At 39.6% G+C, this 22,880-nt stretch overlaps 1 protein-coding gene across 1 annotated transcript in view; it reads right to left on the bottom strand.

Moving 5' to 3' along the window:
• LOC122560734 (probable helicase with zinc finger domain) overlaps window positions 1-22,880 on the bottom strand; it is a 396,873-nt gene that overhangs the window by 321,436 nt on the left and 52,557 nt on the right. Inside the window, exons 8-15 of the mRNA XM_043711726.1 lie at window positions 20,653-20,851; window positions 16,672-16,779; window positions 13,540-13,837; window positions 13,014-13,281; window positions 10,529-10,868; window positions 2,624-2,751; window positions 1,473-1,652; window positions 680-787 (exon numbers count right to left, since the gene is read on the bottom strand). Of these exons, the coding sequence (XP_043567661.1) occupies window positions 680-787; window positions 1,473-1,652; window positions 2,624-2,751; window positions 10,529-10,868; window positions 13,014-13,281; window positions 13,540-13,837; window positions 16,672-16,779; window positions 20,653-20,851 (1,629 nt within the window). The remainder of the gene's footprint in view (window positions 1-679; window positions 788-1,472; window positions 1,653-2,623; window positions 2,752-10,528; window positions 10,869-13,013; window positions 13,282-13,539; window positions 13,838-16,671; window positions 16,780-20,652; window positions 20,852-22,880) is intronic.

Below are 22,880 nucleotides of genomic sequence, written 5' to 3'. Positions count from 1 at the left end.
TTCTCTGGCAACCCATTCCACATATGCACCACTCTCTGCTTGAAGAAGTTGCCCTTCAGGTCCTTCTTAAATCTTTTCCTCTTACCTTAAACTATGCCCTCTAGTTTTCAACTCCCCATCCCTGGGAAAAAAGACTCCATGCATTTATTCTATTTCATTATTTTTCATGGCATGTTACCTCAGTGCCCCTAAACGGAGTATCTTGCTAGGCAATTTCAGAGGGTAGGTAAGAATCAACTACATTGGTATGGGACAGCAGGCCAGATCAGGTAAGATTGTAAGATTCTTTTCCTAAAGGACATTAGCCAACTAGATTTTTTTATGACAATTGATGATGATTTCACGATCATTTCTGAAGCAGATTTTTAGTACCAGATTTTATTAATTAATTGAATTTAAATTCCACCAACAGTTGTGATGGGACTTGAATCTGTGCCTCTACAGCATTAGCTTATACCTCTGTTTTACTCATCCACTGACATTACCACTTTGCCATTTTATCCCTCCTATTATAGCTCGCTTTGTCTTACCTCTAGGAAAACAGCATTGATCACCAATTCCAATTGAACATATCACAGATCTGTTAAATATTGGGCAGGAATGGTTAAATAAATATCAACTTTTTTGAGGTCATAAATTAACAATATGTCGCTTATGTTTAAGTGAATAGTATCCTCACCTGAGAAGTGAAAGATTACTGGCATCATTTTCAAACATAGGAACGAGGTAGTCCTTTATAAAATTGTCTGCTGCAGTATCAGAATGAGTACAGAACAGAATCCTGAGACTGGAGGAAACACAAATGGAAAACCATTGTAAAAATGAAAATCTCTCTCTCTCTCTCTACCATTCCCCCAATGCCATATAGTAAAACATCTGAAATATCAGGAATACTTTTGGCCACAAAGATTTAACTACAATAGTTCAGTCAATAAATGTATGACGTGGTCCTGAGCTATGCAGACCAGATACATCATTTTTTTGTCTCCTTTCAAGCAGCTAGTCTCAGTTGGAATGCTAGCATGGCCACAGTTTACTTCAACAACTCATGGACAGAGAGGAATCATGTACATTACCTTGAGTCCCACTCAGCTTTATTACATGTTAATCCCTTCCAGAACATCCATACTTCTAATATAATAGATTATCAGCAGTCAACTCCTGCAAAAGCAAATAACCAACCAATACTGCAAGTGCAGCCTCACACATTTAAAGCAGATACTTGGGGTAATATTTAATAAGCAGTTATTTACCATATGCCAGAAAAAGTCACCATCTGCAAACAGAATAGACTAGGAAAACAATTTGTGTTGTGAATGGAAAAACATTTGGAAATACCTCCTTTATCTAGTCATTAAGGCGACTGGCACAATTCTAAAATTCTTCAGCTTGTGCCTAATTGTACAGTCATACATCAAACTCTGGAGAATGTTTGCAATTTTGTTTAGGTCCATCCATCAACTTCACTCTACCTTTTGTCAGGGTCTTTCACCAATTGTTTGACTGCATGTGCCAAAGTGAAGGTTTTCCCAGTGCCACACGGCCCAGTCAGAAGAATCAGTGGTAGACTGAACAATATGGGAGCTGTAATAATACTAGCTGCTTTCCTCTGTTTGGAGTTTAGCCTAGGGTCCAGCTGCTTTTCCCAGTCCCTGAGAGACAAAATTGAAAATCATTAGTTTGAAAATTGTTCTTTTGCTTCATATCTACAGCATAGAAAAAAATGAATCGCCAAGAAATAAGGAAAAATATTGTATGCAAAAGAAAATATTTAAGTGTCAATTTCTCTATTCAGTACCATGCCAATATTCTCAACGTATTTCAGCCATAATATGCATTTATATAGTGTTTTCAATACGCTTCACAAGGGTTTCAGAACAAAAAAAAATGCCTCTTCACAAGGTTTCCACACAGTCCCATTTCAGTAACAATTACAAAACCCATATCTGAGAAATGCAATATGAGTCTTGTCTAAATTCTCCTTCACCAGTCCAACAAGTAGAAGAACAGCAAAAAAAACTGATTTTATCTTGTTAAACTATCAGAGGCCATAAACAGATTGTTTATACTTTACAAGGAGAAAAGATGCAACAGCTAACTTGCAATAACTTTGAATGTGAGGCAAGACCAGATGAAAAAAAGTCAAAACCAGCAGTGATCACAAGCCGAAGTGGGTATAATTACTGTGACTTAAGAACAAGAATAGGAAAGCACCTATGAGCGAGCTATTACTTCTCCAAAATACTAAAGTGAATAAAAGATTAATTGTCAGTTCTTACCTGTAAAGTATAATTGCAAGGCTCTCCACAAACTAACACAACTATAACTAACAGATTTGTAGGGAACAATTTCCTTTCTGGTTATTGGTCCATTCTCCTAGCCAAAGCAGGATCCTTCCAGCATTTTCTGAGAATCTTATAATCCACGCCACTACTTATTTTTAAATAGCCTTAAAGGTTGCTGATTCAAGAGTCATTATAATTTTGATTTCGTCAGTTTTGTTTTTCCTTCTCCTACCCCAGCACCTCCAACAGCATTTCAAATCATTAAGTACAAATGTTAATAGGTTATTTGGAAAACCACTGCATTTGGTGGCGACTGGGGAAGGAAAAGAGTTCCATACCTATCTGGCAAATCAAGCGTTAGAAGAGAAGAAAGATCTGGGGACACCAGGCTGCAGTCTTTCAGATTATCCAATGCTAGGTGCATCTCACAGAGAGACAAACGGTTCAACTGAAACTGAAGCTCCACCTGTTGAATGAACCAAGAGACTAATAAGCAATTTAAAAGTGTTAAAGAAACAATAGATTCTGAGAAAGCTCATGCAACCAATACATGAGAGTGTTACCCAATATATGACCATTCTATAACAAGCAAAATGAAGGGCGAAATACTCTTCAATTTTAGTTTTTATGACCAACTAAGCTGGAACTACTACTGGTGACCCATCACTACCATTCTAGACATTTTTGCAGTTCATATTTTCTTATGACTGATGTAGTTGTACAGTAACAATTGTGATTACATCAGGAATAAAAAAGTGAATTGTTCTTTTATCTGTGAATCAGGCATCCAGTCGTTATATATTCCATGTTTCCTAGGTGACCATAAATTTTCCATTTTTGCATTAAGTACCCATATCCTGGGAGTAAATATGCATTCTTTCAATTGGAGACAACCTTGATGAGACCTGGAATATTGTGTTTAAATTTGGACCCCTTACCTGAGTGGGGTGTGTCCTTGTCATCGAGGGAGCACAAAAGAATTTCCCAAGGTGAATCCTTGGGATGCCAGGACTACCCTAAGAGGATTAATTGATGAGATTAGACCTACTTTCTGTAAAGTTTAGTAGAATGAGAGGTGATTGCATTGAAACTCTCGAGATTCTTGAAAAGAGTAAACATAATGCAGAAATGAGGTTTATCCTGGTTGGAGGTGAGGTGGGGAAGAGGGAAATATCCAGAATCAGAATAAAAGGCAATCAATTTAGGACTGAAAAGGAGTTTCTGGGGTGCGTGAATCTTTGAAAATCTCTACCCCAAGGGTAGTGACAGCATAATCATTGAGTAGATTCATGACAAAGATCGATAGGTTTCTAGGGGCCGCACAGCATTTAGTGAGATACATACTACCAAAATCTTGGGTTTTTGATAATTTGTGGAATACAGCAAAAAATAAAGAACAGAATGCTGAGCACATCACAAAACAACATCAGTTAATAAGGTGATACTTCTCCAGTCAGCAAAACTGCTTATTTACCAATAATCCTGTGTGGAGTTTACACATGCTCCTCATGTCAGTGACAGTTTCCTCCCAGGTGGTCTGGTTTCCTCTCACAATCTAAATATGTGCAAGTCAGTGGATTGGCTATCTAAATTGCCCATAGTGTCCAGGAATATAAAAGATATGTGGATTCGCCACGGGGAATGCAGGGTTACAGGGTTAAGGTAAGGAATTGGGTCTGGGTGGGATGTTCTTCAGAGGGTCCATGTGGACTCGATGGGCTGAATGGCTTGCTTCTACACTGTAAGGATTTTATGATGTTTAGGTAAGTGGAGACAATGCTGAAAAACAGCCTGGACATATTCCTGTGCTTTTGCTTCTATCGGGCCATATATGTTTTAATGTTGCTTAATGCTGATTTTGAATTTAGCAAAAGATTAAATCCAAGCATCTTCTGCATTGGATCTTCTGTGAAGTGCTGGCTTGTGGTTTTTTATAAGTTGTAATCAGCTTTCAAGCTACATCAAGACAGAAGTCATATGTTGCAGATTAGTTTGTACGTCAATAAGGGCGGATTGAGGGACAGTTTTGAGGTCCTGGTACATTAGAGAAATGAATTATCCTCAATTTGTTGCACTTGGCAGAAGATTGCAATGAATATACAAGAGTGACAGGAAACAGCATGGGAAGCTAAGTGTTGGATTGGAATTCCACTATACTATTCTATTAGATGTCAACAACTTGATATGGCTACTTCTTGACCACAGTGATTAGGTTTAGATTAGATTCCCTACAATGTGGAAACAGGCCCTTTGGCCCAACCAATCCACACCGGCCTGCCGAAGAGTAACCCACCCAGACACATTCCCTTCTGACTAATGCACCTTACACTACGGGCAATTTAGCATGGCCAATTCACCTGACCTGCACATCTTTGGACTGTGGGAGGAAACCGGAGCACCCGGAGAAAACCCACACAGACACGGGGAGAATGTGCAAACATGGAAAATGCACACATAGACTGTCGCCCGAGGCTGGAATCGAACCTGGGACCCTGGTGCTGTGAAGTAGGAGTGCTAACTACTGAGCAACCGTGCCGCCCCTGGTGAACAGTATTCAAAGCAAGATGGTAATCAAAAGTACAGGCCACAATATCATTGGAGCAAAATGCTGCAATGAAATGTATTATTTAACAACATTAAAACTAATTTTCAATCTTACTGACTCAAAGCAGCAATGCTTTGACCATTTCCTTCTGTTAAGTAATCCATGACTGGCATGAGCCCACCAATTTGGTATCAAGTAATACAGCACTCAATGAGGTACATACTATCAAAACCTTGGGGTTTTGATAATTTGTGCAATACAGCAAATACCAAAGAAAAACTAAAGAAAAGAACAGAATGCTGAGCACATTACAAAACAACAGCAGTTCATGAGGTGATTTTCCTGCAGTCAGCAAAACTGGTATTTACCGATAACCCATGGTGAAAGGGGATATAAAACACTTTTTACCTCAAATTACTTTGCTCCCATCAATACCATGTAAATATCATATAGAATATACTTTAAGGTATGACAGTAACTTCAGCACTTAACTCCAAAATATTCAAGAGTAAAACTTAACAATTAGTTTGTACTGGCTACACATTATGACTAGGCTCCCTCAATACATTCATTTTTATTAATTTCTTAATTTCTTCTTCAGCTAATAATTCAGTCACTCCTCATCCTTGCATTAAGGTTTTGGACAAGACATGAAAGGGGCCATGTCAAGAACTTATGTTTGTACAATGAGGAGCAATGACCTGGAACTTGCTGCTAGCATGGATTCATGTGCCCTTATGACTTCTAAATACTATTGCACTTGCAGAAATATTACATCATGCAAATTTAAATCAAATGCTAGGATGTAAAAATTGCAAAACAGTAATCATTACCAAGTGGAATACAATTTAAATGCCACGCACATGAAATCCTCCATAATTTGCTCAATTTCTTTTAAAAAAGTGATGTATGATCAATGAGCTAAGGGTAAAACTCAAAGAATTTTACTGCCATTCATAAACGAAGTGTTTTATATAACTTGTAACCATACAGCAGCAATCAACAAATTGAACAGATTAGATTAGATTACCTACAGTGTGGAAACAGGCCCTTCGGCCCAACAAGTCCACACCGACCCGCCGAAGCGCAACCCACCCATACCCCTACACCTAACACTACAGGCAATTTAGCACGGCCAATTCACCTGACCAGCACATCTTTGGACTGTGGGAGGAAACCGGAGCACCCGGAGGAAACCCACGCAGACACGGGGAGAATGTGCAAACTCCACACAGGCAGTCGCCTGAGTCGGGAATTGAACCCGGGTCTCTGGCGCTGTGAGGCAGCAGTGCTGACCACTGTGCCACCGTGCCGCCAAACAAACTAGGAGAAAATGATGACTGCAGTCCTGGAGAGTCAGAGTCGAAAAAGGTGGCACTGGAAAAGCATAGCAAGTCAGGCAGCATCCGAGGAGCAGGTTTGTCGACATTTCGGAATGATGAAGGGCTGATGAAGGACTTATGCTCGAAACATCGACTCTCTTGCTCCTTGGATGCTGCTCAACCTGCTGGGCTTTTCCAGCGCCACCCTTTTCAAAATTAAATAAACCAGTTTTATAAACAAAATTATTGAAAAAGTTCAAGGGGAGGAGTGCTCAGCAAAGATTATTCAAGTTTCCAGAACAAGTAATAGGACAGAGTATGAAAAAGGTCAGAATTTAACTAGAATATGCACAATATACAAACTAAGGTAAATGAGCTTATAGCACAGATTGAAATTGGTGGGTACGATGTTGTGGACGTCACAGAGACATAGCTATAAAGGATCAGGTTTAGGAACTAAATATCTAAGGATATGCATCCAATCAAAAGGACAGGCAGATTGGCAGAGAAAGCAAAGTTGCCTTGTTAATATGACATGAAATCAAATTGATAGCAAGAAGCAATATAGATTCAGAAGGTGTAAAATCTGTGTGCGTAGAGCTGAAGAACCACAAAAGTATAAAGACTCTGATGGAATTTATGAACAGACCTCTCAGCAGTAATCAGGATGTGAGGCAGAAAATAAATCAAAAGATAGAAAAGGCATGTAAGAAACTATTACAATAATCATGGGGGACCTCAACATGCAGGTAAACAGGGAAAAACAAGTTGGTTATGGATACCAAGAAAACAAATTTGTAGAATGTCTACGAGGTGATTCCTTGGGGCAGCTTGTGTTACAGCCCATTAGGGAACAGGCAATTCTGGATTTGGTGATGTGTAGTGAGGCAGACTTTGAGTAGGGAGCTTAGGGTGAAGGAACCCCTAAAGGACACTGACCATAATATGCTAGAATTCATCTTGCAGTCTGGAAGGGAGAAGCTTGAATCAGACGTAACGGTATTACAACTGAGTTGAAGAGTGTGGTGCTGGAAAAGCACAGCCAGACAGGCAGCATCCGTGGAGAATCGACGTTTTGAGAATAAGCTCTTCATCAAGAATGAGGCCTGTGGCCCAAGGGAGCTGAGAGATAAAAGAGACGGGGGTAGGGCTGGGGTGGTAGGCAGCTGGGAATGCGATATGTAGATGAAGGTGGGAGTGAAGGCGATAAGTCGGAGCAGAGGGTGGAGCGGATAGGTGGGAAGTAAGATGGACAGGTAGGACAGTTCAAGAGGGTGGTGCTGAGTTGGAAGGTTGAATCTGGGATAAGATGATGGGGGAGGGAAATGAAGAAAGATGAAAGATGATCCCATGTGGTTGGGGGCCCCCCAAGCGAGAGGTGAGGCATTCTTCCTCCATGCATCGGGTGGTTAGGCTTTGGCGATGGAAGAGGCCCAGGACTTGCACGTCCTTGGAAGAATGGGAGGGAGAATTAAAGTATTTGGCCACCGAGTGGTGGAGTTGTTTAGTGAATGGGTCCCAGAGGTGTGCTCTGAAACGTTCCACAAGTTGGCGCCCCCCCATCTCCCCAGTGTAGAGGAGACCACATCATAAGCAACGAACACAGTAGATGACATGTGTGGAAGTACAGGTAAATCTCTGCCGGATGTGGAAGAATCCTTTGGGACCTTGGACGGAGGTAAGTGGGGAGGTGTGGGTGCAGGTTTTGCACTTCTTGCGGTGGCAGGAGAATTACAATTGAGTAAAGTTAAGTACAAAGACAGGAGAGAGAAGCTGGCCAGAGTTGATTGGAAGGGGAGCCGAGCAGGGAAGATAGTGGACAGCAATGGCAAGAATTTCATGTTGGTAGGAAGGCACAGCAGAAATTCATGCAAAGAAGAAATACACAAAAGGGAGGAAGAGGCAACTTTGACTGACAAGAGATGTAAGGAACACCATAAAAGCAAAAGGGAAAGCATCCAATATGGTGAAGTTTAATGGGAAACCAGAGGATTGGGAATCCTTTAAAAATCAGCAGACGACAATTCAAAAAGCAATGGAAAGGAATGATGAAATATGCTGGTGAAATGGTTAGTAATATAAAAGACTGTAAGAGATTTTTAGATAAATAAAAGATAAGAGAAAGGCAAGGTTGGACATTGAACCACTGGAAAATGAACCTGGAGAAGTAGTAATGGGGAACAAAGAAATGACAGAGGAAATGAATAGGTACTTTGTGTCAGTCTTCACAGTGGAAGACACCAGTAGCATAACAGAACTTCAAAAAGAGTCAGAGACAGGGGTGAGAATAGTGGCCATCACTAAAGGGAAGGTTCTCAGGAGACTGAGAGCTCTGAAGGTGGATTCATCACTCAGACCAGATGGACAATATCCCAGGATACAGATAGCTGAGACTATTGTCGAGGCACTGGTGGTGATCTTTCAGGAATCACTGGAGTCAAAGGACTAGAAAATGGCTAATGTAAGAAGGGAGGGAAGCAGATGGGAAATTATAGGCTGATTGGCCTAACCTTGGTTGTTGCTCAGATTTTGGAGTCCATTAATGTGGGAGATTGTGCAGTATTTGGAAGTGAATGGTAAAATAGGGCTGAGTCAGCATGGGAGGGCATGACTGACAGTTCTGATAGTATTCCTTGAAGAGGTAATGTGTAAATTAGACAAAGGAGAGCCAGTGAACATAATCTATTTGGATTTCCAGAAGCCTTTGACAAGGTCTTGCTCAGGAAGCTGTTAAATAAGATAAAGGGTCCACGGTGTTAGGGGCAAGGTGCTGGCATGGATGAAGGACTGGCTGATTGCAGAAGGTCGAGAGTGGAGATAAAGGGGTCTTTTTCTGGAGAGCAGCCAGTGATTATTGGAGTTTCACTGAGGTAAGTGTTGAGACCACAACTATTCACTTTATACATTAACAATCTGGACAAAGGAATGGAGGACATTATTGCTAAGTTTGCAGATGACACAAATATAGGTGGACAGACAAGTAGTGTTGAGGTAGCAGGAGTCTGCAGAGGGACTCTGACAGACTAGCCAAGTGGGCAAAGAAGTGGCAAATGAAATGCAACATGGAAAAACATGAGGTTTTGCACTTTGATTGGAATAGACACAGACTATTTTCTAAGTGGAAAATGAAGTTGGAAATCTGAAGCAAAAAAGGGACTTCAGCGTCCAATTTCAGGATTCTCTTAAGGTCAGCATTCAGATTCAGTTGGCAGTTAGGAAGGCAAATGAAATGTTAGCATTAATATTGACAGGGCTACAATACAGGGGCAGACATGTATTGCTGAGGCCGTAAAAAGTTCTGGTCAGACCACTTCTGTAATATTGAAAGCAGTTTTCCTATATCCAAGGAAAGCTGGCTTTCGAGGTTTACAGGAATGATTCTCCTATTGAAGGACTTGTCATATGAGGAGCAGTTGACAACTCTGGGTTTTTACTCAATGGAGGTTAGCAGGATGAGGGGGAATCTCATTGAAACTTACAGAATGCTGACAGGCCTAGATAGGATGGATGTGGAGAAGATTTTTTTCACTAGGAGTAGAATCTGAGGGCACAGAGCGAAGGAGGAACTGAGAGGAGGAGGAATTTCTTCAGCTAGAGGGTGGTGAACCTATGGAGATCATTGCTGCAGAAAGCTGTGAAAGCCAAGTCATTGAGTGTATTTAAGACAGAGATAGACAAATTCTTAACTAGTAAAGGGGTTAAAAGTAAAAGGGAGAAGGCAAGAGAATGTGCTTGAGACACATATCAGCCATGATCAAATGGTGGAGCAGACACTAAGGGAGAAATGGCCTAATTCTGCTCCTAATATCTTTTTGTTTTATGCCTAAGTCAGTCAAGTACAAGTCAGTGTCAAAGAGTGTAGTGCTGGAAAAGCTCAGCTGGTCAGACAGCATGCGAGGAGCAGAAGAGTCGATTATTGAGCAGAAAGTGGCAGTCCTCTGGTAGTCTTAAGCCATGGAAGTGGTGAACAGACCACACATTCAGCGAAGAAGGTCTGATTAGGTAACTTAAAGATTACTAATTAATAGATAACCGTGTCAAATCAGGCCGATAACCACCCTTGCAGCGAGTTGCAACACATTATTTTTAAATAACATCAAATGTAAATAATTTATAATTAATTTCACAAATGAATGCTGAAGAAAAGACTCTACTAATATCCTGCTTTTTATGTTTTCTGTTGAATTCTGTTAAATGAGTCGAGATGGAGGCAGGCATTACTTCAGAGATCTTTGGGTTTTCCATTCGACAAGTTGAATTTCTCAATTCAAACTTTGTGGGACTTTCTTCAAAGCGATGATCCAAGGGAGACTAGAAAATATTTGGTCAAAGATAATGTCTCTAACACACAATCACACTAATTCAAACAAACTTGCCTCTATGTCTCTCTCTGGTCGAAGCTTCAGATCCTCACAGCACTCTTTGGAAAGCCTCAGCAACATACACTCCCTGGACCGATCTTCCACAAGGACTTCGTACACTTTTTCTTTATTTCCCTGATTTGATCCAAGACCCTTTTTTTTGCTGAGTGGAATCAGCAGAACACTCGTGACTTTTTCCATTACCAGTCTTCCCACAGCAGTGTCTTTGGTTATCACAGTATCATTCAACAAAACACAAGCAAATAGTTGACCATTCTGAACATGCCGAGCAGCACCATGATTGCCAGGAACCACATACGATGTCGTTATGTGCAAATTTGCTTTGACATTAAACCTAGTGCAAAGAGGAGAAACTTTAAACCAATTAAGGAACAATTTTCTTTTTAAATTCATCAACATAATATTTCCTGCATCCTGTTCCCTCCAAAGGGATATAGAGAATAATGGATGAATCTAATGTACTCAGTAGAAATTCAACAGTAAGATTTCAACAGTGTCACAGAAAACCTAAATGGCTCATCATCGTTTGAGATTTTAAGAAAGTCTTTATTTAAATTAATTTTCATTTCTTTGCCTTCTTTGCTTAAGGTCCATCTGTTTCTGATGGCAGTGTAGTGGTAATATTATTAGACTAGCAATTCAGAAGCAATTGGGGACACTACTTCAAATCCCACCACAGTAATATTTAAATTCCACTTACAAGCTTTGTCTCCATAATGGTGACTATGAAAGTATCACAGTCATAAAAACATATCCAGTTCACCAATTCATGTATGGATGAAATCTGCCATCTTATCTAGTCTGGCCTACATGCAACTCCAAAACCATACCAATGCAGTTGACTCTTAACTGCCCTCTGAAATGACCTAGGATGTCTATTAGTTTTACAATAATAAGGAATGGATAACAAAAATGTTGGTCTCACCAATGATGTCCAAGTTTCATCAAAGAGTAAATAAGAATTCACAATACCTTTCTCAGGAAAAAAATTTTAATGTATGCATGCAATGATATCCAACTATTCAATTATTGGGACCCACAAGCAAACCTGATCTCATCTTCACCTCATCAGCTAACTGCACAAAGACACTTTGCAGATTGAATCAAAGATTAACTATCAACAGCAAGTACTGATGCAGAAGTTAACACGTTGCCCATAACAAATTTTCAAACTGTTCAAAATGAATGCACTTTTGGCATAGTTTGCTGTAATTTTAAATGTAGCTGTACAGAAAAAAGATTTTAGATGCTAGCTATCAGTATACTGTATATGTACATGAGCCAGTTTAAAAGGTCCTGAGTTTGCACACGTAAAAAAAAAAATCAGCATGGTCTATAGTCGAGTGACTACAATTACCATCAACATCTTGTGTCAAGGAGATTTATCAAAGGCAACAAAATTGTCCACCGACAACTTAATATCAGTGTTCAGCTCTTCCAATTTAAATAGCCTAACAACGGAGGCTCACAGTAGAGTGGTCAGCATGTAGTTGCAGGACTAGGTCAATGGAGAGAATGTAAGAAAATGTGAGAAAAGAAAATAGGCAAGGAATATAAAATTTACCGATGAAATTTTGATAACTTTCTGGGGTAACCTGGAGTCCAACAATCCCAGGCTAAGGGATCAGATTGTATATGATATGTCAACGTATATTTTCTACATTTCAGCAGAAGCCGAGGCTTAGAGTCATACAACACGGAAACAGACCCTTCGGTCCAACCAGTCCATGCCAATCATAATCCCAAACTAAACTAGAACCACCTGCCTGTGTTTGGCCCACATCCTTCCAAACATTCCTTGTTCATGTACTTATCCAAATGTCTTTTCAACATTTTAATTGTACATGCATCCACCAGTTCGTCTGGAAGTTCATTCCAGGCACGAACTACTCTGTGTAAAAAAAATTGCCCTCATGTTTTTTTTTTAAATCTTTCTCCTCTCACCTTAAAAATATGTTCCCTAGTCTTGAAATTCCCCACCCTGGGGAAAATGCACCTGCCATTCACCTTATCTATACCCCTCATGGTTTTATAAACCTCTCTAAGGTCACCCCTCAACCTCCTATGTTCCAGTGAAAAAGGTATCTAACATCTTACAACTCAAACCCTCCAAATCCAACAATATCCTGGTACATCTCTTCTGAACCCTCTCTAGCTTAATAATATCTTTCCTATAACAGGACAACCAGAACTGTACACTATACTCCAAAGTCCTGTTCAACCTCAACATAATGTCTCATCTTCTTTACTCAAAAAGGTCTGAAAAGTGGAGGCAAGTGTGTTAATCACTTACTAAACCACCATATCTATATGTGACGTAAACTTCAAAGAATTATGTACTTGAACCCCGAGGTATCTCTGTTTTATAACACTACCGAAGGCCCTACTTTTAATTGCATAACTCCTATCCTTGTTTGTTTTACCAAAATGCAATATATCTTCTGCTTTCCCAGAAACTACAAACATAAAAAGCCCTTACTTGCTTATCTCTTTATTTTGTGCATTTTCCTCAATGTAAAGAAGGTCATGAAAGCGAGAATGATAGTTGTGTCGGTTCAAAGCTTTGTCCAGAACTGACCGGGTGAACAACTGGTCAGCAGCAGCAGGAATTTGATAGGTCACTAGTAGTGTCAGATCAAGATCAGACTGCTCTTGAGGTCGAAAATCAACCACTTGCTTGCACGTTGAATCCCAACGTTGTGATGTTGTAAGGGATTGCTGCTGATGCAGTAGCAATGCTTCTGTACCTGTCAAAGAAATTTATTTAAATCAATGGAATAGTTTTGCTTCTTACCACTCTATCTCGCTGAGAAGCTGACATTCAAAACCTTCACAATATATATTACGATAAAACCATCTTCAATTGTTTCTCACAATTAAAAAAAACAAGCTCTGCTTTACTGATTAATAATTTTCCTTGTTTCATCATGATTATATTTTCTGCAATTGCAGAAATATCTTTCACCTTATTTGGACAAATGCAAAATATAAAAACAACTAAATACCTTGATCTGACAGTGTAGACACTGAAACTGTCTGCATCAAAACTGGCTCAGATCCGAAGTCAAAAAATATGGTTTGCTGAAAGTTTCCAAAGACTTCTACAGAAAATTTGACTACAATTTCGTAAACACGTTCCTCCATCCTATTCTGACCACTCAAGTGTTGACTCCATTCTTGACATTTGGTCGATATGGAATATGGATGGAGACTATCTGAGTCACCAGCAGCAATGGAAGCAATGTGGAAACATGGTGTGTTGGCATTAATCAGAAATGCAACATGATCAAGTAACCGTGGAGGCTATTGGAAAACAAAAAAGGACTTGGTTACAACAACTTCACACAGAACAGAAAATTGTTTATATCCTCTTTGGAAACCTTCAACATCAAAGCTAGTCTTAAAAAAAGAAACAATTTTTTATAATGCTTCTAGTTTTTAAGCAATTAATAAAGACAGCATAACAAAATGATGAATTTGACAACATTCATTTGTAACACATTTAAAAATTTCATGCTTACACATGTTAGATCCAAAAAATTTACTTCTCCTTGCCAATTATTTCTACCAAACATTCTTAGCTCCATATTTAGACTAAATATAGCTTTTGTAAATTGTAGTTATACATTCCAATGGTAGCAATGTTGGACCTTATTTGTTATGTCCCAACTGTTACAAAGATACGTTATATTTAATATTTTGTAGAACTTAAGACATAAAGGATTGTCAATAAAAAGAACCAGTTTTGTGGTCATACTTGGAATGGTTTCTTTAAAAGAGATCATTAGAAGTTCAGTTATGGACACTGAATGTTTTGCTGGTGATAGCTGCTGCTTTGCTGTAGAGCCTGTTGTAGTTGTTTTGAACAGTGACTGGATTGTAGAGGTTCCTTTTTTATCAGATTCAATTGAAGGAAAGCCTGCTAAAAAACAGCTGATGTAGAAGAAAGCTTGTGATGTCAACTGCCACCAGGGTGTGGGCATTACCTCCAGCAGCGTATTTACACCCATTGTGATAATACTTTTGTTAGCTCCCAAGACATAAGAACTAAGTATGGGTAACGTGGTATTGAAAGTTTGCACCAAATGTTTATTACAGCTTCTAATAGAAACAAAGTTTCTAATAGGAATATCATAGCATCTGGGGTAATATTTAGTTATTCGATTACAAAGAGTTGCATGCTTTCACCAACCTGTTTTACTTCAAATAACCCCATTTGCACAAAACAACCCCACCACCCCATGGCCTCCTCCATTTACCATTCAACACCTGGAGGAAGAATGCGTCATTTTGCACTTTGGGACCAATCACATGGGATCAATGTGCATTTCACCAGTTTCCTCATTTCCCCTCTCTCCGCCTTTTCCCAGACCTAACCTTCCAACTTGACAATGCCCTCTTGACTTGTCCCACCTGTCCATCTTCCTTCCCACCTATTCACTTCACCCTCCTCTCTGACCTATCATCTTCACCCCCAACGTCATCAACCTATTGCATTCTCAGCTACGTTCCCCCAGCCTCACCCCCGCCCCTCCCATTTATCTCTTAGCCGCCTTAGGCCACCCCCTCATTCCTGATGAAAAGCTTATGCTTGAAACATCAACTCTCCTGCTCCTCGAATGCTGCCTGACCAGTTCTGCTTTTCTAGCACCACACTCTTCGACTCTCATCTCCAGCATCTGCAGTCTTCACTTTCACCTATTTAAGATAGACTCTGACAACTTTATACCATCAGGTTAGATGCTAAAATACAGTGATAAACACGCATGTCTCAAAGATACACAGCATACTAACCGTGAGATATAACACAATAATATCAGCAAGCTAAGTTGGAGGAAAGCTTGCTCTGAAGATGCTGCCCACCTGATTTCTCCTATTCCTGAAAAGGAAATTCTCATCAACAGTTCACGGTGAAACGTATTTTTTTTGAGACTGCATTTGACTTAACATCTCAAAATTTTGTTCCTGATCAGGCTGTATCTACAGACTTCAGGGAAAACTGTGAAGTATCCACACATGCCAGAACACCACAACAACAGACTCCAGAGCATCTTATGCTTAATCCTTTTGTTTTCAAGAATAACCCATTGACCAAAATGTTTTTTTCTGAAAGCCAACCTGCAGAAAATTCTGGGACCTTTTTTCTCTTTTGCTGAAGAGTGCCTGAGTGTTTACATGCGCGTTTTAGGGATACTTAGAGGGATAAGCATTTATACGCATATTACACATTGTTAATCAATGACTACATCTTTATTGAATCGGTTTGGTTTTGATCAGAAACATGGAATTATATTTATTTAAAAACTTGGTTGAGAGATCTTCTTGTCTAAAACTTAATATAGATAGCATTCTTAATTGGTTTTCTTTGTAACTGGAAAAAGAGTTTGTGGAAAAATGAAAAGAAGTGACCCATGGAGTAGTGGAAACGGAACAATGATGCATTCCTCCAGCCTTGGACTGAACACAACTCCTAAGTCTTTATGGTAGAAATCTCTGACACCAAAACCAATTTTATTTTTCCACTTAACATTTTGTGTTCAATTACAAATCATACAAAATCTAAGTACACTATATGATATAAAAAGAGGGGAAAAAAGAAATTCAAAATGGGATCCATTTTCTATCCTTTTTGTATTTCAACCAGTAACCAATCTAGACAGGACATTCAAGTTGCTCAATTATAAAAAGAAAACCGTTCTTGCTTAATGTTCACCCATGTACTTTTCAGCAGGGCTCTGCTGTCTGTGGAATTGTAGTGCAGAAAGGAGTCAATTCTTCCAAGAAAAAAAATCACAGAATTTTGCACAGTGATAGTTCATGACAAGTAGTGCTTAAATTCTTGATGTCAAATTATTGCAATCATAATCCTTGTTAGTAGGAAAACTGATATCCTGTTCATGTGAACAGCTCAATTTTCATAAGTTCTGAAGACTGACTAAAAGCTAAACATTTTTTGCTTTCAAGCTCAGCAAGACAAAGGCCACTGTAGCCCTCAATTGCTAGGTCTAACCAAGATCCTTAATTTATCAAATCAGCTTTTATTCCTACACCTGGATTTTAGCTACTTGTAACAATATTCAATTCATACTTAACACACTTGCATACAGTTTCCTTTAAAGCCCCCTTATTGAACTTACATCACAAGTAAAAGCAAATGTCCACGAAAAGTCATACTTTCTGCTGTCAGAGACCTGATTCAATTCCTGAGCACATTCCACTCTCACACCTTCAACAGACCCACTCACCTGTTGAAGAAAGTCACAAATATTTAGGCACACAACACAATAAATATTCAGTTATCACTACAAATAAAGGCGCACTTAACCTCAAATTGATTTTGGAATGCAAAATAGCCAGAACTTAAAAATCCCATGATCATCAGATTTCAATCAAACACGCATTGCATGTGCTTGCTGAGTCACAGAAATTTTTTTTTAAACGCACAAAAACCACAGGTTTTTAAAACTACAAGACAAAACATCTGAACACAAACCTTCCAGCTCAGCGAGCAAATTTACATTCACAAAAATAGTTCATTGCAATAATAGCTATGCTTTCTTTCAGTTACCTGAAAAGATCTTTCAGGAATTGATGTACCAAGGTTACGGTCATACTTGCAAAGTATTTCTATACACATTGGGCAGAACCTTCCCAAGGTTCTGAATGATATGAGCAATGGTGCAAAATTTTGGCAAATCTCATTAAAAATATCAAAAATTATGAGCAAGACTTTTCTCAATGTCAAGATTGATAAATTGCATTTTTCAACCAAACCCTGGATTGAGAAGATATTCTCATTAGTGAGCAGCAAGAAACTTGTTTACACGGATAATTGCTCAATATCACTTCATTGCTATCTAATCTCACCTCATTAATATGCAAAATTCCATTCTCCCTCCTAGCAAATAAAAACTAGATGCCAAGAATTCCCAACATTTAAGTCTGAGCGTGTACCTGGAAAATCCAGCTTGCCACTAACTCCCCCAGACTTCCATCTTGGACACCCAGCACCAATGTCTTGGGGACAGCTGCCCATGGCCATGGACGGCATGTACCTCTTCACACCCTTATAGCAGAGCTCTAATCTATATACAGTACACTTCTGCTCCACTTTGGAACACACTGCGTGCAAAGCTGCTGCAAGGAATTCTACAAGCAGGGACAGGCATCCAGCTCATGGACTGGAGAAGGCAGCATGCTGAAGAAAGGTTATAGTCAAAACATTGACTTTTGTTTAGAATCACTAGTGTGGAAACAACAAGACCACACAGACCCTCCAAAGAGTAACCAACCCAGACCCATTTCCCTACCCTATTACTCTACATTCACCCCTAACTAAGGTACCTAACATACACATTCCTGAACACTATGGGCAGTTTAGTATGACCAATTCACCTAACCTGCACATCTTTGGATTGTGGGAAGAAACCAGAGCACCTGGAGGAAACCCACACTGACACGAAGAGAATGTGCAAATTCCACACAGACAATCGCCCGAGGCTGGAATCGAACCTGGGTCCCTGGCTCTGTGAGGCAGCAGGGCTAACCAGTGAGCCACCATGCCACCTCCACTTCTCCACCTCCTGATGCTGCCTGGTTTGCTGTGCTCCTTCAGCACCACACTCTTGACTGTGCGCTTACAGCCTCCTGTTTGTCTACAAGGGAGCATCTCAGGTTGCTCACTTAGTCTGAGCAGAAACTCACTTTGCACCTACTAGAAGCTCACAGCATCCCTCTTTTGACTTGTATTTCAATGTTTTGACTCCTTAGATGCAGGTTAAAGGCTCTCAGGACTTCTGTCTTGCCAAATAGTTTGGTGCAGACAGAAAGTCAGGCAGTTTGACATACTTGTCAGTCGTCATCAGCCAAAGGGCTGGACATGTTGCTGTCCAGCACAGTGCACAATGGCCTTTTAAAGATGGTACCTGCACCAGTGATCCTTGATTGTCCCTGAAGTGGCAAACACTTCCAGCAACAACAAATGGAAGACTCAGATTAGCATTAGACAAGAAGGGCAGATAGATAGTTAACAAGAGAGTTTGGGAAGAAAACTTGCAACACTTAATGGAAAGTGACCCCTCCCCCCCAGCCTGCATCAATCTCAACAAAAATGTGTCAAAATAGGGAAAATAAATACCAATCTACTGGATGGCAGCTGCACTACATATATAGGAGTGTACATATTGTGTAAAGGGAATAATTAACATTGGTATTGTACCACTTATATCTACTTTGGGGGGAGGGTGTGGGAGGGAAGAAAGAGTAAACAATAGGTGGAGATAGAGCCCAAAGAGAGAGAAAAAAAAACAATCTGACAGATAAAGGAGTGGCTAAAGGTCTGTCTGGGAATGAATTGCTGGTAATGGGGATTATTAGGAGCTGACAATGGGTAGTATGTGGCAGCAGCCCATGTGATGCCAATACCTGGTGTGATGGGGTGAAGTAAAGCATGGGGAAAGGTGCTTAAGCCCTAAAATGTTTGAGGAAGGATCACTTGTCCTGAAACATTAACTCTGATTTCCCTGCCAGACTTGCTGACCTTATCCAGCAATTGAACATTGTATTGAGCCCAAAAGGCTGAAGAGTTCCCAAGCAGAAAATGAGATGATGTTCCTCCAGCTTGCGCGAACCTTTGCTGGAGCACTGCAGCAAGCCTGAGGCAGAGATTTTGACCAGAGAATACAATTTGTTGAAGTGGTAAGCAACCAAAAGCTCAGAATCTTTTATGCGGACAGAATATAGGTGTTCTGCAAAGTGGTCACCTCGTTTCCACTTCATTTCCCCAAAGTAAATGAGATCACATTGTGAGCAGTGAATACAGTAGACTAAGACAGTAGGTTTCTCTCAATAATTGACAATAGTTTCTTGGTCATCATTAGACTTTTAATTCCAGATTTTTACTAAACTCAGATGTAACCATCTGCCATGGTGGGAGTTGAATCCAGGTCACTTAGTTTACAATGTCCAATCCTGCTAACTTATGCTAAGAAGTCTAATTCTAGTTGTGAACGTAGAAATATGACGGGTAAGGTGACCGCCTATCAACCCCAGCCCACCCAGTTGCAATCATATATGAGCTATTGTGATTGGAATCCTTATTCACCAAAAGGAGGAAAAGGTACTACATTGGATTAAGTCCAGAAACTGCTAACCAAATAGTTACATAGCAAACAAACCTAAATCTGATTAGGAAAATGATGCAATAAACAAAATTTAGGTATGAGTACTACAGGAGTTAATTGAGACAAGAGAACTGTTTTGGTTGGCCTTATGTCTGACAAGCAAGGAAACCTTTTTGCATAAACTTCAAGTCCAAGAATTGTACACGGCCATTAAAATAAAATTTGTATTCAGAGACTCCTCGAGTTACATAAATTAAAAGTCAACAGCTTACAAACTCAGGTAAGCAACATACCACCCATTAGGGCAGAGGTATGAGGGGCACCCCAGTCATAGTTACTAACCTCTTCCCCAACCAGTGCTGAGAGAAACTGTGCAATCTGCCTAACCCACTTTGAGATGAGACAATACGTCCTTTGTGAAAGACTGTTTCAATTTTTTTAATCAACTTAGAGCCATTTCAATCATTTGAACCTACATATCTGAATCTACATTCTCTGAAGTGGCATGTCACATTTTCTACATTAAATGGACTATGTACAGGGATTTGAAAGATAGTATGCTATTCTATTGCAACAACATTTTATCTATAAAATCAACATATTTCTGATATCAGAGCTGGCTTCATAGATCTTAAAACCCAAACAATTTATAACATTCTTCCAAGATCACTTCCAAGAAGGAATAGTATTGTCATATTTGCAGTGGACTACACAAGACTGAAGCATGCAGAACTGCATTTGGAAAAGTCAGGATGTTACAAGAATATAAGACAGAGAATGTGATCGATGCAAAATATAGAGTGTATGAACAATAAAATTAAGAGGATTATCTATTGAACATCTATTGAAGCAGGGACAGACAGTTGTAGTTGTAGAGAGATTCATTTGTTAAAACTGCATGCAACACACCACGACCAACATGTAAGGAGGTGTGCAACCTAAAATGATGCAAGATTGCACCAGAAGTGCTACGCAAACAAAAGCATTTTATCTTACCACTCTTTCTGGACTTGGACTGTTAATCCATTTCTCAATCAATCTTTCACTATAATTGCCACCGTGTTGATGTTGCTCCCTTTGTTGCTGATAATGAAGTTGCCTGTAAGCGTGTCGCTCTCTCCATTCTAGCAACTCAGAGTCAGAATGAGCAAAAACACAGAAATCTTCAAAATGGCATGCTCCACATTCCAAATATCTGGGCCAGAGTAAAATGTTGAATTCAGACATAAACATCAAGTCCAATCCATAAGCATTGTAATACTTGATACTATTATGATATTCTCTAAGCAATATCAGCAGCATTGTTCTCCATATTTTCTGAAGTGGCATGTCACATTTCTACATTAAAAGCACTATGTACAGGGATTTGATAGAGCACACTATTCTATTGCAACAACATTTTATCTAAAACATCAACATTTTTCTGACATCAGAGCTGGCTTCATAGATTTTAAAACCCAAACAATTTATAACATTCATCCAGGATCACTTCCAAGACTACCACCTGATGAAGGAACGACGCTCCGAAAGCTAGTGTGCTTCCAATTAAATCTGTTGGACTATAACCTGGTGATGTGTAATTTTTAACTTTGTACACCCCAGTCCAACACTGGCATCTCCAAATCAAGAAGGAATAATATTGTCATATCCGTAGTGGACAACATAGGACTGAAGCATGCAGAACTGCAGACAGAAAAGTCAGGATGCTACAAGAATATCTAAGACAGAGAATAAGATGTATGCAAATTAAGAGGGTTAGGTCATTCAACCCTCAAGCCTGCTCCGCTATTCATAAGATTATGGTTGATTTGACTGTAACCTCAAATCTGCATTCCTGCCAACCCTTGATCACCTTTCATCCCCTTGCTTAAAAACAAATCCATCCATTCTCTGTCTTTAAAATATTCAAGGAGTCCACTTCTCTCCTTTTCAGGAAGGCAGCTCCGATCCTCAATCCTCAGAGAAAAGATTTTGCATCATCACTGTTTTAAACGGGCAACACCTAACTTTTAAACAGGTTCTCCCATCAGAGGAAGTGTCATTTTCAGATCTGCCCAATCAAGACCCTTTAGCATCTGGCATGTTTCATAAAATCACCACTTCCTCCTGTGAACTCCAGTGGTACAAGCCTAGCCTGTCAAAGCTTTCCTTATAAGGCAACCCCCATTCCAAGTATAAGCCTGGTAAACCTTCCTTTAACAGCCAGTAATGCATATACAACTTTCCTTAAATCAGCTGATCAATACCCTGCATAATATGTGAGGTGCAGTTTCACCAGTGCCCTGTATTATTGATGAATAATATTCCTACATCTGCATCCAATTCTACATAAAATAATTAAAACATTTGATTAACTTACTAATTACTTGCTGCACCTGCACACCAACCATTTGCAATTCAGCACAAGGAATCCAGATCCTCCTGCATCTCAAAGCTCTGTAATCTATCATCTAAACAATATGCATGTTTATTATTCTTCCCATCAAAATGGACAATTTCATACTTTCCCACATTATACTCCATTTGCCATATTTCGTAGGCATTCAGCTACATTAATCTTTGAAAGTTGCATCACAGGTAGACAAGGTGTTTAAGAAGGCATTGAGCACGCTTGCCTTCATTGTTCAAACCTTTGAGTATAGGAGTTGGGACATCATGTTGAGGTTGTCAGGATGTTGATGAGGTCATTTTTGGAGTACAACTCTGATCGCCCTGCTTTAGGAAGGATATTATTAAATTTGAGAGGGTTCAGAAAAGATTTACCAGGATGTTGTCAGGACCGGAGGGTTTCAGTTACAAACAAAGGTTTTCACTGGAGCATAGGAGATTGAGAGGCAACTTTGTAGAGGTTTATACAATCATGAGAAGCATACATATAGTGAATAGCAAAGGTCTTTTGCCTAGGGAGGGGGGAGTTCAAAACTAGGGGGCATATTTTAAGATGAGACCAGAAAGACTTTAAGGGGACCTGCGAGGTAGCTTTTTCATTTGGAGGGTGCTTCATATGCGGAATGCATTGCCAGACAAAGTGGTAGATGCAGGTACAGTTATAATATTTAAAAGACATTTGGATAGGTACATTAATAGGAAAGGTTTAGAGTGATATGGACCAAAGGCAAGCAAGTGGAACTATTTTGGTAAGGGATGTACGACTTGGACTGAAGGGTTTATTTCTATACTGTATGACTCTATGGCTCTATTTCTCTCTCCCTCAAGTTGAATGG

Source organism: Chiloscyllium plagiosum, chromosome 21, assembly GCF_004010195.1.
Source record: "Chiloscyllium plagiosum isolate BGI_BamShark_2017 chromosome 21, ASM401019v2, whole genome shotgun sequence".
Taxonomy (NCBI): domain Eukaryota; kingdom Metazoa; phylum Chordata; class Chondrichthyes; order Orectolobiformes; family Hemiscylliidae; genus Chiloscyllium; species Chiloscyllium plagiosum.
This window is presented reverse-complemented; position numbering and strand designations above follow the sequence as displayed.